We start from the raw sequence: 15,708 nt of genomic DNA, 5'->3' as shown, positions 1-15,708 counted from the left end.
AATGCCCCCCTCATTCTTTACATGTTGAAACTTTGTTCCAGTCATGTGGGTTTTATTCCGTGTTGTATTATTCTATCAACGTTGGTGTTCTCATGCTTTTGGGGGGGGAATTTTCAGATGCCCACGATTGTTCCTGCATTACTACCCCAGCCCTGGAATCAAATTACAACCTGCAAATTTGAGACTAATTCAAACAATGGTGTTTGAGCCAGATGCTTACACCATTGAAAGACGCTGCAATATATAATTGATTTAAAGAAAAGCACTGCTATTTATCTGAATGGATTCGGTGTTTGGTTTTTCTCATTTAAAGATGGTTAAAATTAAATGCCTCATAGCAAAAGTGATGAAGGTGAAGGACATTCATGTTTATTGTATAAATGATTCCAATTTTGATGCTGTTTATTTGTGCTGTGATTAACTTCAATGCTATTTGTTGTGAATGGGTTGCCAAATGGAAAATTTGGTTATTGCAAGGAATCAACTTGGGATTTTTCTATTAATGGAAAACATTCACTGCTAGGACCCCGAAGGGAAGAGTCCCTGGAAGGATTGATTGCATTTTTGCAAAATTTGCATTTAAAAAAATAAATAAAAATAAAGTAGTTACACATAATGTTTCTATAAATGTCTAATATAATGGGCGGGATTTCCCACCAGCCCGCCGCGTGTTTTTCTGCGGAGGTGGTGGCCCACCAGCGGGTTCTACCGGTCCCGCCGGTATCAACAGGATTCCCTGTTGACAGCACCCATCGTCGCTGGGAAACCTGTGTGGTGGCGTGGGATCGGAATTTTCCACTGCCGTGAACAGCCGATAGATCCTGCCCAATACCTCTCAAGGTTGTCTTTAACCTTCAGCGCACACATCTCGACAGCTGTATTGCTGTTTGAAATAAACCATTTAGTATACACTGGCCTGATTATTTTGGGCTAGTAATAATGGCAAAAGTGTCAGTATTTGTCATTATTGCTCTTCTGAAACTGGCAGCAACTTCTAGAGTACAGTTAAACATGAAATTGCTTTTAGTGATTCTGCACTTTTCTAGAGGGTGCGATGTGCCCACCCCTCCAGAATGCAATCAGTTAGAAATCATTGAATTGATGAAAACATCCACTCTCACCCTTTTATCCTCGCTCTAAAAAACACTTGATAGTTACATTTTGTTGAATGAAGTGTAAAGTGTTTTTTAACAGCATATTGTTCATAATTACTGTTAAACAGCTTCACTAGCGCTCGGTTGGGTTTTTTAATTTGTTGAATGTCCGACTTTTCCATCATGCGAAATTCCACATGTTAAAAAACATTTGAAAGTTTGTTTGATATTTTGGCTTCTGCCTTGATCCTGCATCTACGACCCAAGCATTTATTTTGTTATCTGTAAAACCTGAAGTGAAGTGAAGGGATTAAGTTGCTTTTACTTCCTCGTTTCCTGCCTGAGAATACGTCAATGTGACTGGCTGTTTGCCCTGATCAATGACATCACTATTGCTGGAATTTTGGTGATCCCCTTGACTTGGCGTGAAAAGTCATGTCAGGAAAGGGAAACTCCACACCACAGATTACTAGATCTTCCTGGGCAGCTTTCTTCAGGGTTAGCGGTAAGGACATAATGTACAATAATAGCTGTAAGTGAGGTAACTGTGAGAGTAATTCAGATTTAGACATCTGACTTCGCTGTTTGACATCAGAATCTTTTAATTACAGTTTTAGAATTCTTAACTAAGTTGTATATATTATAAAATATACCAAATAATACAGAAGGCTGCAATCTAAATTTAGGATTAGCAAACTGCTCTGGCCTTGTTTACTCCTTTTGCATCTGACAAGATTGACTATCTCCTTGTTCCAAGTTTCGATTAGATTACACAGGTAATTCTGGGGTTTTACTCAACTTGTACATCTTTAGCGGGCGGCACGGTGGTAGCACTGCTGCCTCACGATGATGGGGACCCGGGTTAGATCCCGGTCCCGGGACTCTGTCCTTGTGGAGTCTGCACATTCTCCCCGTGTCTGCGTGGGTCTCACCACCACAACCCAAAGATGCGCAAGGGTAGGTGGATTGGCCACGGTAAATTGCCCCTTAATTGGAAAAGAAACGAATTGGGTACTCTATAATTTTTTTAAAAACCTGCACATCTTTAACTGGAAATACAATGGGCAGATTCTCCGTCCATCTGATGCGGCCCGGCAGCCATTTCGCCAGCCGCCCAATTGGGTTTCCCATTGTGGGCAGCCCCACGCCGTCGGGAAATCCCTGGACTGGCGTCGCAACGGAGAATCCCGACAGTGGAGAATCCAGCCCAATATATTTAATATCCTTTTCAAAAGGGAATTGGATATGTCCTTTGGGAATAATTTGCATGGGGACAGGAGCAGAACTAGGAAATAGGACTATTTGGATAGCTCGATCAAAGAGCTGGCACAGGCACAATGAGCCGAGTGACTGCGTCCTATACAAAGTAAGCCCCTGTAATAAATGCAAGTACTTCTGTTAAAACCCTTTAACAGAAATATGTTTAAAGTTCATGTGGAGCATATCTTGATGGGAAACTATCTTTACAAATTTTCTGAGTCTTGCCATTGAAAGTAGTATTTGTGATAAAGACATTACAGTTAAAATCATTTCATGCAGCCAAGTACATTGGCTGCATCTAAAACCGTTTAATTTATTCTTGTTGGTAACATTGATTCTTGAAGCAGTTTTATTGAAGTGGCATTGGGAAAAATATCTAGTCAATCCAATACAGTAAAAAGGAACAAAATAGATTCCCCCAATAACTTTGTTGGTCAAGTAACATTGTTACTGCCAGGAATGAGAGAGACCTGAAACCCTGTTCCCTTCCCGGCTGTAATTAGCGTGCTTTTAGAAAAGGAAGCGTTTTGTGTGTTTTAGTAAACCCCTGAGTGTGTGGACAATCTGAATAATCAGCAACAAGTATTTTGTGGGTTTAAATACAGAGGATTATTTATTGGATTGGATTGGATTTGTTTATTGTCACATGTACTGAGGTACAATGAAAAGTATTTTTCTGCGAGCAGATCATTAAGTACCATGGGAAGAAAAGGGAATAAAAGAAAATTCATAATGGGGCAACACAAGATATACAATGTAACTACATAAGCACTGGCATCGGATGAAGCATACAGGATGTAGTGTTAATGAGGTCAGTCCATAAGAGGGTCATTTAGGAGTCTGGTGACAGTGGGGAAGAAGCTGTTTTTGAGTCTGTGCGTGTTATCAGACTTCTGTATCTCCTGCCCGATGGAAGAAGTTGGAAGAGTGAGTAAGCAGGGTGGGAGGGATCTTTGATTATGCTGCTCGCTTTCCCCAGGCAGCGGGAGGTGTAGATGGAGTCAATGGATGGGAGGCAGGTTTGTGTGATGGACTGGGCGGTGTTCACGACTCTCTGAAGTTTCTTGCGGTCCTGGGCTGAGCAGTTGCCATACCAGGCTGCGATGCAGCCCGATAGGATGTTTTCTTTTTTTTTAATTAAATATTTTATTGAAAATTTTTGGTCAACCAACACAGTACATTGTGCATCCTTTACACAATATTATAACAACACAAATAACAATGACCTATTTTATAAACAAAAAATGAATAAATAATAAATAACAAAAATGAAAACTAGCCCTAATTGGCAACTGCCTTGTCACAAGCAACACTCTCCAAAAATATAATTTAACAGTCCAATATATAATTATCTGTAGCAACGACCTATACATACTATACAGTATATATTAACAACCCTGAGAGTCCTTCTGGTTCCTCCTCTCTCCTCCCCCCCCCCCCCCCCCCCCCCCCCCCCCCCCCCGATCCTGGGCTGCTGCTGCTGCCTTCTTTTTCCCATTCCGTCTATCTTTCTGCGAGGTATTCGACGAACGGTTGCCACCACCTGGTGAACCCTTGAGCCGACCCCCTTAGGACGAACTTAATCCGCTCTAGCTTTATAAACCCCGCCATGTCATTTATCCAGGTCTCCACCCCTGGGGGCTTGGCTTCTTTCCACATTAGCAATATCCTGCGCCGGGCTACTAGGGACGCAAAGGCCAAAACATCGGCCTCTCTCGCCTCCTGCACTCCCGGCTCTTGTGCAACCCCAAATATAGCCAACCCCCAGCTTGGTTCGACCCGGACTCCTACTACTTTTGAAAGCACCTTTGTCACCCCCATCCAAAACCCCTGTAGTGCCGGGCATGACCAAAACATATGGGTATGATTCGCTGGGCTTCTCGAGCACCTCGCACACCTATCCTCCACCCCAAAAAATTTACTGAGCCGTGCTCCAGTCATATGTGCCCTGTGTAATACCTTAAACTGAATCAGGCTTAGCCTGGCACACGAGGACGACGAGTTTACCCTGCTTAGGGCATCTGCCCACAGACCCTCCTCGATCTCCTCCCCCAGCTCTTCTTCCCATTTCCCTTTTAGTTCATCTACCATAGTCTCCCCTTCGTCCCTCATTTCCCTATATATATCTGACACCTTACCATCCCCCACCGATGTCTTTGAAATCACTCTGTCCTGCACCTCTTGTGTCGGGAGCTGCGGGAATTCCCTCACCTGTTGCCTCGTAAAAGCCCTCAGTTGCATATACCTGAATGCATTCCCTTGGGGCAACCCATATTTCTTGGTCAGCGCTCCCAGACTCGCGAACTTCCCATCCACAAACAGATCTTTCAGTTGCGTTATTCCTGCTCTTTGCCACATTCCATATCCCCCATCCATTCCCCCCGGGGCAAACCTATGGTTGTTTCTTATCGGGGACCCCCCCAAGGCTCCAGTCTTTCCCCTATGCCGTCTCCACTGTCCCCAAATCTTCAGTGTAGCCACCACCACCGGGCTTGTGGTGTAGTTCCTCGGTGAGAACGGCAATGGGGCTGTCACCATAGCCTGTAGGCTAGTCCCCCTACAGGACGCCCTCTCTAATCTCTTCCACGCCGCTCCCTCCTCCTCTCCCATCCACTTACTCACCATTGAAATATTAGCGGCCCAATAATACTCACTTAGGCTCGGTAGTGCCAGCCCCCCCCCCCATCCCTGCTACGCTGTAAGAATCCTTTCCTCACTCTTGGGGTCTTCCCGGCCCACACAAAACCCATGATGCTCTTTTCAATCCTTTTTTAAAAAAGCCTTCGTGATCACCACCGGGAGGCACTGAAACACAAAGAGGAATCTCTGGAGGACCACCATCTTAACCGCCTGCACCCTCCCTGCCATTGACAGGGATACCATATCCCATCTCTTGAAATCCTCCTCCATCTGTTCCACCAACCGCGTTAAATTTAACCTATGCAATGTGCCCCAATTCTTAGCTATCTGGATCCCCAGGTAACGAAAGTCCCTTGTTACCTTCCTCAACGGTAGGTCCTCTATTTCTCTACTCTGCTCCCCTGGATGCACCACAAACAACTCACTTTTCCCCATGTTCAATTTATACCCTGAAAAATCCCCAAACTCTCCAAGTATCCGCATTATTTCTGGCATCCCCTCCGCCGGGTCCGCCACGTATAGTAGCAAATCGTCCGCATACAAAGATACCCGGTGCTCTTCTCCTCCCCTAAGTACTCCCCTCCACTTCTTGGAACCCCTCAACGCTATCGCCAGGGGCTCAATCGCCAGTGCAAACAATAATGGGGACAGAGGGCATCCCTGCCTTGTCCCTCTATGGAGCCGAAAATATGCAGATCCCCGTCCATTCGTGACCACGCTCACCACTGGGGCCCTATACAACAGCTGCACCCATCTAACATACCCCTCTCCAAAACCAAATCTCCTCAACACCTCCCACAAATAATCCCACTCCACTCTATCAAATGCTTTCTCGGCATCCATCGCCACTACTATCTCCGTTTCTCCCTCTGGTGGGGCCATCATCATTACCCCTAACAACCTCCGTATATTCGTGTTCAGCTGTCTCCCCTTCACAAACCCAGTTTGGTCCTCGTGGACCACCCCCGGGACACATTCCTCTATTCTCATTGCCATTACCTTGGCCAGGACCTTGGCATCTACATTTAGGAGGGAAATAGGTCGATAGGACCCGCATTGTAGCGGGTCCTTTTCCTTCTTTAAGAGAAGCGATATCGTTGCTTCAGACATAGTCGTGGGCAGTTGTCCCCTTTCCTTTGCCTCATTAAAGGTCCTCGTCAGTACCGGGGCGAGCAAGTCCACATATTTTCTATAGAATTCGACTGGGAATCCATCCGGTCCCGGGGCCTTTCCCGCCTGCATGCTCCTAATTCCTTTCACCACTTCTTCTACCTCGATCTGTGCTCCCAGTCCCACCCTTTCCTGCTCTTCCACCTTGGGAAATTCCAGCCGATCCAAGAAGCCCATCATTCTCTCCCTCCCATCCGGGGGTTGAGCTTCATATAATTTTTTATAAAATGTCTTGAACACTCCATTCACTCTCTCCGCTCCCCGCTCCATCTCTCCTTCCTCATCCCTCACTCCCCCTATTTCCCTCGCTGCTCCCCTTTTCCTCAATTGGTGTGCCAGCAACCTGCTCGCCTTCTCCCCATATTCGTACTGTACACCCTGTGCCTTCCTCCATTGTGCCTCTGCAGTGCCTGTAGTCAGCAAGTCAAATTCTACATGTAGCCTTTGCCTTTCCCTGTACAGTCCCTCCTCCGGTGCTTCCGCATATTGTCTGTCCACCCTCAAAAGTTCTTGCAGCAACCGCTCCCGTTCCTTACTCTCCTGCTTCCCTTTATGTGCCCTTATTGATATCAGCTCCCCTCTAACCACCGCCTTCAACGCCTCCCAGACCACTCCCACCTGGACCTCCCCATTATCATTGAGTTCCAAGTACTTTTCAATGCACCCCCTCACCCTTAGACACACCCCCTCATCTGCCATTAGTCCCATGTCCATTCTCCAGGGTGGGCGCCCTCCTGTTTCCTCCCCTATCTCCAAGTCCACCCAGTGTGGAGCGTGATCCGAAATGGCTATAGCCGTATACTCCGTTCCCCTCACCTTCGGGATCAATGCCCTACCCAGCACAAAAAAGTCTATTCGCGAGTAGACTTTATGGACATAGGAGAAAAACGAGAACTCCTTACTCCTAGGTCTGCTAAATCTCCACGGGTCTACACCTCCCATCTGCTCCATAAAATCTTTAAGTACCTTGGCTGCTGCCGGCCTCCTTCCAGTCCTGGACTTCGACCTATCCAGCCCTGGTTCCAACACCGTATTAAAATCTCCCCCCATTATCAGCTTTCCCATCTCTAGGTCCGGAATGCGTCCTAGCATCCGCCTCATAAAATTAGCATCATCCCAGTTCGGGGCATATACGTTTACCAAAACCACCGTCTCCCCCTGTAGTTTGCCACTCACCATCACGTATCTGCCCCCGTTATCCGCCACTATAGTCTTTGCCTCGAACATTACCCGCTTCCCCACTAATATAGCCACCCCCCTGTTTTTCGCATCTAGCCCCGAATGGAACACCTGCCCCACCCATCCTTTGCGTAGCCTAGCCTGGTCTATCAGTTTCAGGTGCGTTTCCTGTAACATAACCACATCTGCCTTAAGTTTCTTAAGGTGTGCGAGTACCCGTGCCCTCTTTATCGGCCCGTTCAGCCCTCTCACGTTCCACGTGATCAGCCGAGTTGGGGGGCTTCCTACCCCCCCCCCCCCTTGTCGATTAGCCATCACCTTTTTCCAGCTCCTCACCCGGTTCCCACGCAGCTGTATCTCCCCCAGGCGGTGCCCCCCCGCCCATCCTCTCCCATACCAGCTCCCCCCTCGCCCATCCTCTCCCATACCAGCTCCCCCCTCTCCCCAGCAGCAGCAACCCAGTAATTCCCCCCTCCCACCCCCCCCCCCCCCCCGCTAGATCCCCCGCTAGCGTAATTACTCCCCCCATGTTGCTCCCAGAAGTCAGCAAACTCTGGCTGACCTCGGCTTCCCCCCGTGACCTCGGCTCGCACCGTGTGACGCCCCCTCCTTCCTGCTTCTCTATTCCCGCTATGATTATCATAGCGCGGGAACCAAGCCCGCACTTCTCCCTTGGCCCCGCCCCTAATGGCCAACGCCCCATCTCCTCCACCTCCCCTCCTTCCCCCATCACCACCTGTGGGAGAGAGAAAAGTTACCACATCGCAGGATTAGTACATAAAACCCCTCTTTGCCCCACCACTTTGTTCGAACGTTCTTTTTAATAACCCGCTCATTCCAGTTTTTCTTCCACAATAAAAGTCCACGCTTCATCCGCCGTCTCAAAGTAGTGGTGCCTCCCTCGATATGTGACCCACAGTCTTGCCGGTTGCAGCATTCCAAATTTTATCTTCTTTTTATGAAGCACCGCCTTGGCCCGATTAAAGCTCGCCCTCCTTCTCGCCACCTCCGCACTCCAGTCTTGATAAACGCGGATCACCGCGTTCTCCCATTTACTGCTCCGAGTTTTCTTCGCCCATCTAAGGACCATTTATCCTTAAAACGGAGGAATCTCACCACTATGGCTCTGGGAATTTCTCCTGCTCTCGGTCCTCGCGCCATCACTCGGTATGCTCCCTCCACCTCCAACGGACCCGCCGGGGCCTCCGCTCCCATTAACGAGTGCAGCATCGTGCTCACATATGCCCCGACGTCCGCTCCCTCCACACCTTCAGGAAGACCAAGAATCCTCAGGTTGTTCCTCCTTGCGTTGTTTTCCAGTGCCTCCAACCTTTCCACACATCGTTTCTGATGTGCCTCCTGCGTCTCCGTCTTCACCACCAGGCCCTGTATATCGTCCTCATTCTCGGCTGCCTTTGCCTTCACGACCCGAATCTCCCGCTCCTGGGTCTTTTGTTCCTCCTTTAGCCCTTCGATCGCCTGTAGTATCGGGGCCAACAGCTCTTTCTTCATTTCCTTTTTGATCTCTTCCACACAGCATTTCAAGAACTCTTGTTGTTCAGGGTCCCATGTTAAACTGCCACCTTCCGACGCCATCTTGGTTTTTGCTTGCCTTCCTTGCCGCTGTTCTAAAGGATCCACTGCAATCTGGCCACTCTCTCCTCCTTTTTCCATCCGTATCCAGGGGGGATTCCCTTCTGGTTTACCGCACAGTGTTTTTAGCCGTCAAAATTGCCGTTGGGGCTCCTATCAAGAGCCCAAAAGTCCGTTTCACATGGAGCTGCCGAAACGTGCGACTCAGCTGGTCATCGCCGCACCCGGAAGTCGATAGGATGTTTTCTATGGTGCATCTGTAAAAGTTGGTACGGGTTAATGTGGACATGCCGAATTTCCTTAGTTTCCTGAGGACGTATAGGCGCTGTTGTGCTTTCTTGGTTGTAGCGTCGACGTGGGTGGACCAGGACAGATTTTTGGAGAGGTGCACCTAGGAATTTGAAACTGCTAACCATCTCCACCTCGGCTCCGTTGATGCTGACAGGGGTGTGTACAGTACTTTGCTTCCTGAAGTCAATTACCAGCTCTTTGGTTTTTCTGGCATTGAGGGAGAGATTGTTGTCGCTACACCACTCCACTAGATTCTCTATCTCCCTCCTGTATTCGGATTCGTCGTTATTCGAGATCCGGCACACTATGGTCGTATCGTCAGCAAACTTGTAGATGGAGTTGGAACCAAGTTTTGCCACGCAGTCGTGTGTGTACAGGGAGTAGAGTAGGGGGCTAAATACGCAGCCTTGCGGCGCGCCGGTGTTGAGGACTATTGTGGAGGAGGTGTTGTTCATTCTTACTGATTGTGGTGTGTAGGTCAGAAAATCGAAGATCCAGTTGCAGAGTGGGGAGCCAAGTCCTAGGTTTTGGAGCTTTGGTATGAGCTTGGCTGGGATTATGGTGTTGAAGGTGGAGCTGTAGTCAATAAATAGGAGTCTAATGTAGGAGTCCTTGTTTTCGAGATGCTCTAGGGATGAGTGTAGGGCTAGGGAAATGGTGTCTGATGTGTCTGATACCGGTTGCAGCGGTATGCGAATTGCAGTGGATCAAGGCGTTCTGGGAGTATGGAGTTGATGCGCTTCATGATCAACCTCTCGAAGCACTTCATTACGACTGAAGTCAGGGCCACTGGTCGGCAGTCATTGAGGCACGTTGCCTGGTTCTTCTTTGTGTATGATGGTGGTTTTCTTGAAGCAGGTGGGGACCTCCGGAGTGGAGTAGGGACAGGTTAAAGATGTCCGCGAATACCTCTGCCAGCTGGTCCGCACAGACTCTGAGTGCACGACCAGGGATCCCGTCCGGGCCCGTCGCCTTCCGAGGGTTCACTTTCAGGAAGGCCAATCTGACGTCGGAAGCTGTGATGATGGGTATTGGGTGAATTATGGGCTGCTGGGGCACTCGACAGCGGATTGTTGGTTACCTGCTCGAACAGAGCATAGAATGCATTGAGTTCATCGGGGAGGGGTGCGCTGCTGCCAGAGATACTGTTCGGCTTCGCTTTGTAGCCCGTTATGTTGTTTAGTCCTTGCCACAACCGCCGAGAGTCTGTCTGTGACTCTAGCTTGGTTTGATAGTCTCTCTTGGTTTCATGAGTTTCCTCTGAAAATCTAGCACTACGTCACTCGCTCACCCACTCTTGCAAATACTCATTCTTGAGGGAAATAGTTAAAGATAATAGTGTGCTTTTGCAAATTATAACCAAAAGAATAATTTGTGATTCCCATGAATAACTCTTCTTGGAAAACACATGGTGCAGGCTTGGTGAAGGAGTTGTCACTCCTGAAGTGTAGTTGGATCAAAGTCCAAAATACCAGAGATGTTGTAGGTTTCTCTCAAAAAAGATGGACTTTCTGTAAGTCACAAAGTTAGTTGCTTATAGTCCTGCCAGCAGGAGATTGGTTTGCTGTATTGATGGACTTGAAAAGGAATAGGCTTGGAGGCCAGATCTTAAGGCTGACCTCTATCGTGCTGCTGGTTCTGCCGTTTGTTGTGTCTTGCAGTCAGCACCTGTAGATTAAAAGGAAAACCAATGCCTCACCATATGGTTTATCACAGCCCCTTTTTCCCAATGATGTTGTGCTTCAGTGGATTAGCCATAATCTGGACTACTGTTTGCAAAACTAAATGAGGTACAGGTGGCCACATGGGGGAGGGTGGGGTTTATGTTGGGGCAAGCCAAGGGAACTGGAAAACACAAACTACAAAGGGAGGGGCCACGGTGAAGGGGAAACCTCAGAGTCTAAATTTGTTGAACTCCGGTTGAGTCCAGAAGGTTGTAACGTGCCTAATCAGAACCTGAGATGTTGATCTTCCAGTTTGTGTTGGGCATCAATGAAACATTGCAGCAGGCCTAGGGGGGGGCATGTGGACATGAGAGCAAGATGCTGATTTGAAATGTCAAGCAACTGTAAGGTTGGGATCATGCTTGTAGATAGAGCAACGGTGAAGGTGTTCCACAAAGCAGTCACCTAGTCTGCGTTTATTCTCTGCAATGTGGAGGAGACCACATAGGGAGCAGCGAATGCAACAGACCAAGTTGAATGAGGTGCAAGTTAAATGCTGCATCGCTTGAGCCCTTGGACAGTGAGGAGGGAGGAGGTAACAGGACAGGTAATTTACTATTTGCGATTGCATGGGATGGTGCTGTGGGAGGGTTTGGGCTGATGGAGGTGTAGACAGGGTGTCACGGAGGGAGTGGTCCCTGCGGAATTCTGAAAGGGTGGAGGGGAATATGTGTTTGGTGGCATTATGCTGAGGTTGATGGAAATGGCAGAGGATGATCCTTTGAATGTGGAGGCTAGTGGTGTGAAAGGTGAGGACAAAAGGGACCCTGTCATGGGCGGCTGGGGGAGGGTTGGAATTCTCAGTTGGAAGAAGGCAGACATGTCCAAAGCACTGTTTTGAAAGAACAGTCTTGCTTTCACACCCACAGATTTAAAGTAATTGGGAAAAGAAGCAAAAACGACATGAGGAAATACTTTTTCACACAGCGAGTGTTTAGGGTTTGGAATGCACTGCCTGCGAATGTGGTGGAGGCAGGTTTAATTGAGGCATTCAAGAGGGAATGAAATTATTATTTGAAAAAAATAATTTGCAGCAGAATGGCACGAGGTGAAATGTTAATTTGGAGAGCTGGTGTGGACACAATGGGCCGAATTGTAACAATTCTGTGATTCTGTTCTCTACAATATAAATGGTTAGGGTGGCACGGTGGCACAATGGTTAGCACTGCTGCATCACAGCGCTGAGGACCCGGGTTCGATCCCGGCTCCAGGCTACTGTCCATTTGGAGTTTGCACGTTCTTCCCGTGTCTGCGTGGGTCTCACCCCCACAAACCAAAAAGATGTGCAGGGTAGGTGAATTGGCCACGCTAAAAAATTGGGTTCTCAAATTTTATATTAAAATAAACAATATAAATAGTTGTGGGATGACTTGATTAAGATGTAAGAATGAAGAGAGGAGTTATCAAGAAGATAGAAAATGTTCCCATTGGTTAGGGAGTTCAGGACAAGAAAGCAACTTTAAAATCAGAGCCAGGCCATTCAGGAGTAAAGTTGCGAAACGCTCCTTCACACAACGGATGTCAGGATTGTGAAACTCTCTCATACAAAAAGCAATAGGTGCTAGCTCGATTAATAATTTTAAATTTGAGACCGATTTTTCACCAGCTGATTATAAGGACAAAGGATTTTAAGACGGTGGATAGGTTTGGGTACAGATCAGCCATGATCTCATTGATTGGCAGAACAAAATCCAAAGTCTGTTTAGCCTGCTGCTGTACCTGTGCCTGTGTTCCTATAAAGGACTGGGGTAGCATTATCTGCCTGCTGACTTGGGACATTTGTAGTCTAGTGAAACCAAAAGGTTGAAGAAAAGTTTAAAAAGCAGGATGAAATTAGAATCCATTTGTTCGCTTTTCTTTTGAAGTCAACTTGATTGTTATGTAACTGTTTAACAATAAGTAGAACGTTATATAAATGGTTGATCTAATTCTAGTACCTCTTGTGTTATTGCAGATATATTGGGAGATCAGATTCTATAACAATCAGCGTTTGGAATCACAAGAAAATTCACAAAAAACAGGGTGCAGGCTTCCTTGGCTGTGTGCGACTCCTTTCCAATGCCATCAATCGCCTTAAAGATACCGGTTGTGAGTATATACAGTTTAAAGCTGAAGAACAGATTTGGGGGAACCACAGATTTGAGCCAGGGAGGTGGGATAGAAATTTCCAAAAATGGGAAGACAAGGGCATTAAGACGCTAAAAGGTTTGTTTCTTAGGAGTCGGTTTGCAGGATTGAAGGAGCTGGAAGCGAAGTATGGGCTGGAGCAGGGAGAAATGTTTAGATACATGCAGGTTCGAGATTTTGCCAGAAAGGAGATACAGAGCTTCCCGGAGGAACCGGCCGCCACATTGCTGGAGGAGGTGCTGACGACAAGGGGACTGGAGTAGTGGGTAGTGTCAGCGGTGTACGGAGCTATTTTGGAAGAGGATAAGGCACCACTGGAAGGGATCGAAGCAAAGTGGGAGGAAGAGTTGCGGGAGGTCATAGAGGAGGGGGTCTGGTGTGAGGTGCTCCGGAGAGTAAATGCCTCCACCTCATGTGGGAGGTTGGGGCTGATACAGCTGAAGGTGGTATACAGAGCGCATCTCACGAGGGCGAGGATGAGCCGATTCTTTGAAGGAGTAGAAGATGTGTGTGAGCGTTGCGGGGGTGGCCCCGCTAATCACGTTCATATGTTTTGATCCTGTCCAAAGCTAGAGGATTACTGGAAGGAGGTTTTTAGGGTAATTTCCTAGGTGGTGCTGGTGAAACTGGACCCGGGTCCCTGGGAGGCCATATTCGGGGTGTCGGACCAGCCAGGGTTGGAAACCGGTGCGGAGGCAGATATCATAGCCTTCGCCTCGTTGATCGCCCTAAGGCGGATCCTGTTGGGATGGAGAGCAGCCTCTCCACCCTGTGCCCTGGCGTGGTGGGGGGACCTGTTGGAATTCTTGACTCTTGAGAAGGTTAAGTTTGAACTGAGGGGAAGGACGGAGGGGATCTACAAGTCATGGGCATTATTCATTATGCGCTTCCAAGAACTGGATAATATCGAACATTAGTTGGGGGGGGGGAGAAAGGGTGGGAGGATTGGCGGGGAGGGGGTGCTGTGTGTATTAAGGGTGACTATGGGTAATCCCTGATTCCTTTTTGTCATTTGTTTGTGTGAACATGTGGGCTAATGTTTGGGAGTTGGTGGGAGGATGGGATCGGTGTTATTATTATGGGGATTGACATATTTGTTGCTGATTATTGTTTATTGTTGGGTGTAAATTTGGGAGAAAATGTGAAAATGGAGGAGAATAAAAATATTTATTCAAAAATAACTGAAGAACAAATTTGATAGTGGCCTAGGCCATGTTATTTTCAAATCTTTATCAAGGTCATCTCTTTCAAACCTTTTAATTGGAAAGCCATGATCATTCTGAAAAGCGATGGCAAACTGATTTTCTGCTTATGTAGAATCCTGTATTCACACAGAAACATTGACCCGAATGTCACCCTTGTGACACATTGCAGGTTGAGGGGCATGAATAATGTGAACTGTTTGTTTCTCTGGCACCTTCAGATTGTTTATTAGCTTAAATTTGCTCTGCCTGATTGAAATATAAAGTTTTAAAGTACATTATTTGAATACTAATGACCAGCAAGAATGGTTGGAAGAAATGGATTCTGTTCTTCCTTGCCAAATTGTGCTGTGGTAGTGCCAAATGGCATCTAACGACCTCTCCAAAGGAAGAATCATTTGGTACGTTGCTGTTAATTCCAAGAGGCTTTTACCTCCTGTCAAAGCTGTGTAGCCTTGTAAGACTAAAGGGAACTGGAAGGGGCGTGGATGGATTATTGTTAAATTTCAAAATTGAATCTAGATTGTTTAATCTGTGCTCTTCTACTCCCCTTCTTCCACCTGCTTCTTCAAGGTTCCAAATGTTAATGTGCGAATGTGGTGCCTTACCCAATAATTTACCCTATACTTGGTCTTCCCTTTCTCTCTTCCCTCTTTTTTGTTGTTGCTAAAGTCGAGAGATTGATGCCATTCTAGCATTATTGCCAACTGTTTGTGAAGAACTTGTCAAAAGGCTGATTTTAATTGCAAGGTGCACGGGCAGTTTTGTATTGAAGAACATCCATTGTTCAAATCGATACACGAGTAACTCGCTGGAGAATGTGGAAGTAGTTTTGCAGTTTGGGGGAAGGGGTGGGTGGGTGGGGGAGGTCCTTTCTGTGATTTCCTTTTTCTCTGTCCTCTTCCTTCCTATTATCATATGGTATCCCAATGAAGCGCATGTCTCATTCCTGCACAATGTTGCTCCAATATATTCCACCACCATGCTGTGATGTATTTTGTTTATTTCTCTCTCTCTTCCCCTCTCTATTGAAGTATGTTTTCATTGATTTCATAGATTTCATTCAACAGAAGATTCAGGTTTTTCGTAGCAGCTTGTGAAATAATAAAAGTGTATTTAACTCGGGGCAGTTTCAAGGCTCACTCCTATTTTGCACAAACGCGCTCGCCAAAGGGAGGGGACAACTATTATACAACTAATCGGAAATACTCCTTAGCTGGGCGGCACGTGGCACAACGGTTAGCATTGCTGCCTACGGCGCTGAGGACCCGGGTTCGAATCCCGGCCCTGGGTCACTGTCCGTGTGAAGTTTGCACATTCTCTCTGTGTCTGCGTGGGTTTCACCCCCACAACCAAAAGATGTGCAGGTTAGATGGATTGACCGTGCTAAATTGCCCCTTAATTGGGGAAAAAAAATAATTAGGTACT

At 47.1% G+C, this 15,708-nt stretch overlaps 1 protein-coding gene across 6 annotated transcripts in view; it reads left to right on the top strand.

The window, feature by feature from the left end:
- Positions 1 to 15,708, top strand: part of smurf2 (SMAD specific E3 ubiquitin protein ligase 2) — a 277,742-nt gene that overhangs the window by 176,954 nt on the left and 85,080 nt on the right. For 5 of the 6 annotated variants that reach the window (XM_072483705.1, XM_072483706.1, XM_072483704.1 and 2 more), the window contains one exon: positions 12,906 to 13,039. The exons of the other annotated variant lie outside the window; for it this stretch is intronic. In XM_072483705.1, coding sequence (XP_072339806.1) covers positions 12,906 to 13,039 — 134 coding nt within the window. The remainder of the gene's footprint in view (positions 1 to 12,905; positions 13,040 to 15,708) is intronic. 6 annotated transcript variants of the gene reach the window in all.

Source organism: Scyliorhinus torazame, chromosome 18 (genome assembly GCF_047496885.1).
Source record: "Scyliorhinus torazame isolate Kashiwa2021f chromosome 18, sScyTor2.1, whole genome shotgun sequence".
NCBI classification, from domain to species: Eukaryota; Metazoa; Chordata; class Chondrichthyes; order Carcharhiniformes; family Scyliorhinidae; genus Scyliorhinus; species Scyliorhinus torazame.
The sequence above is the reverse complement of the archived record's forward strand: the minus strand, read 5'-3'. Positions and strand labels throughout refer to the sequence as shown.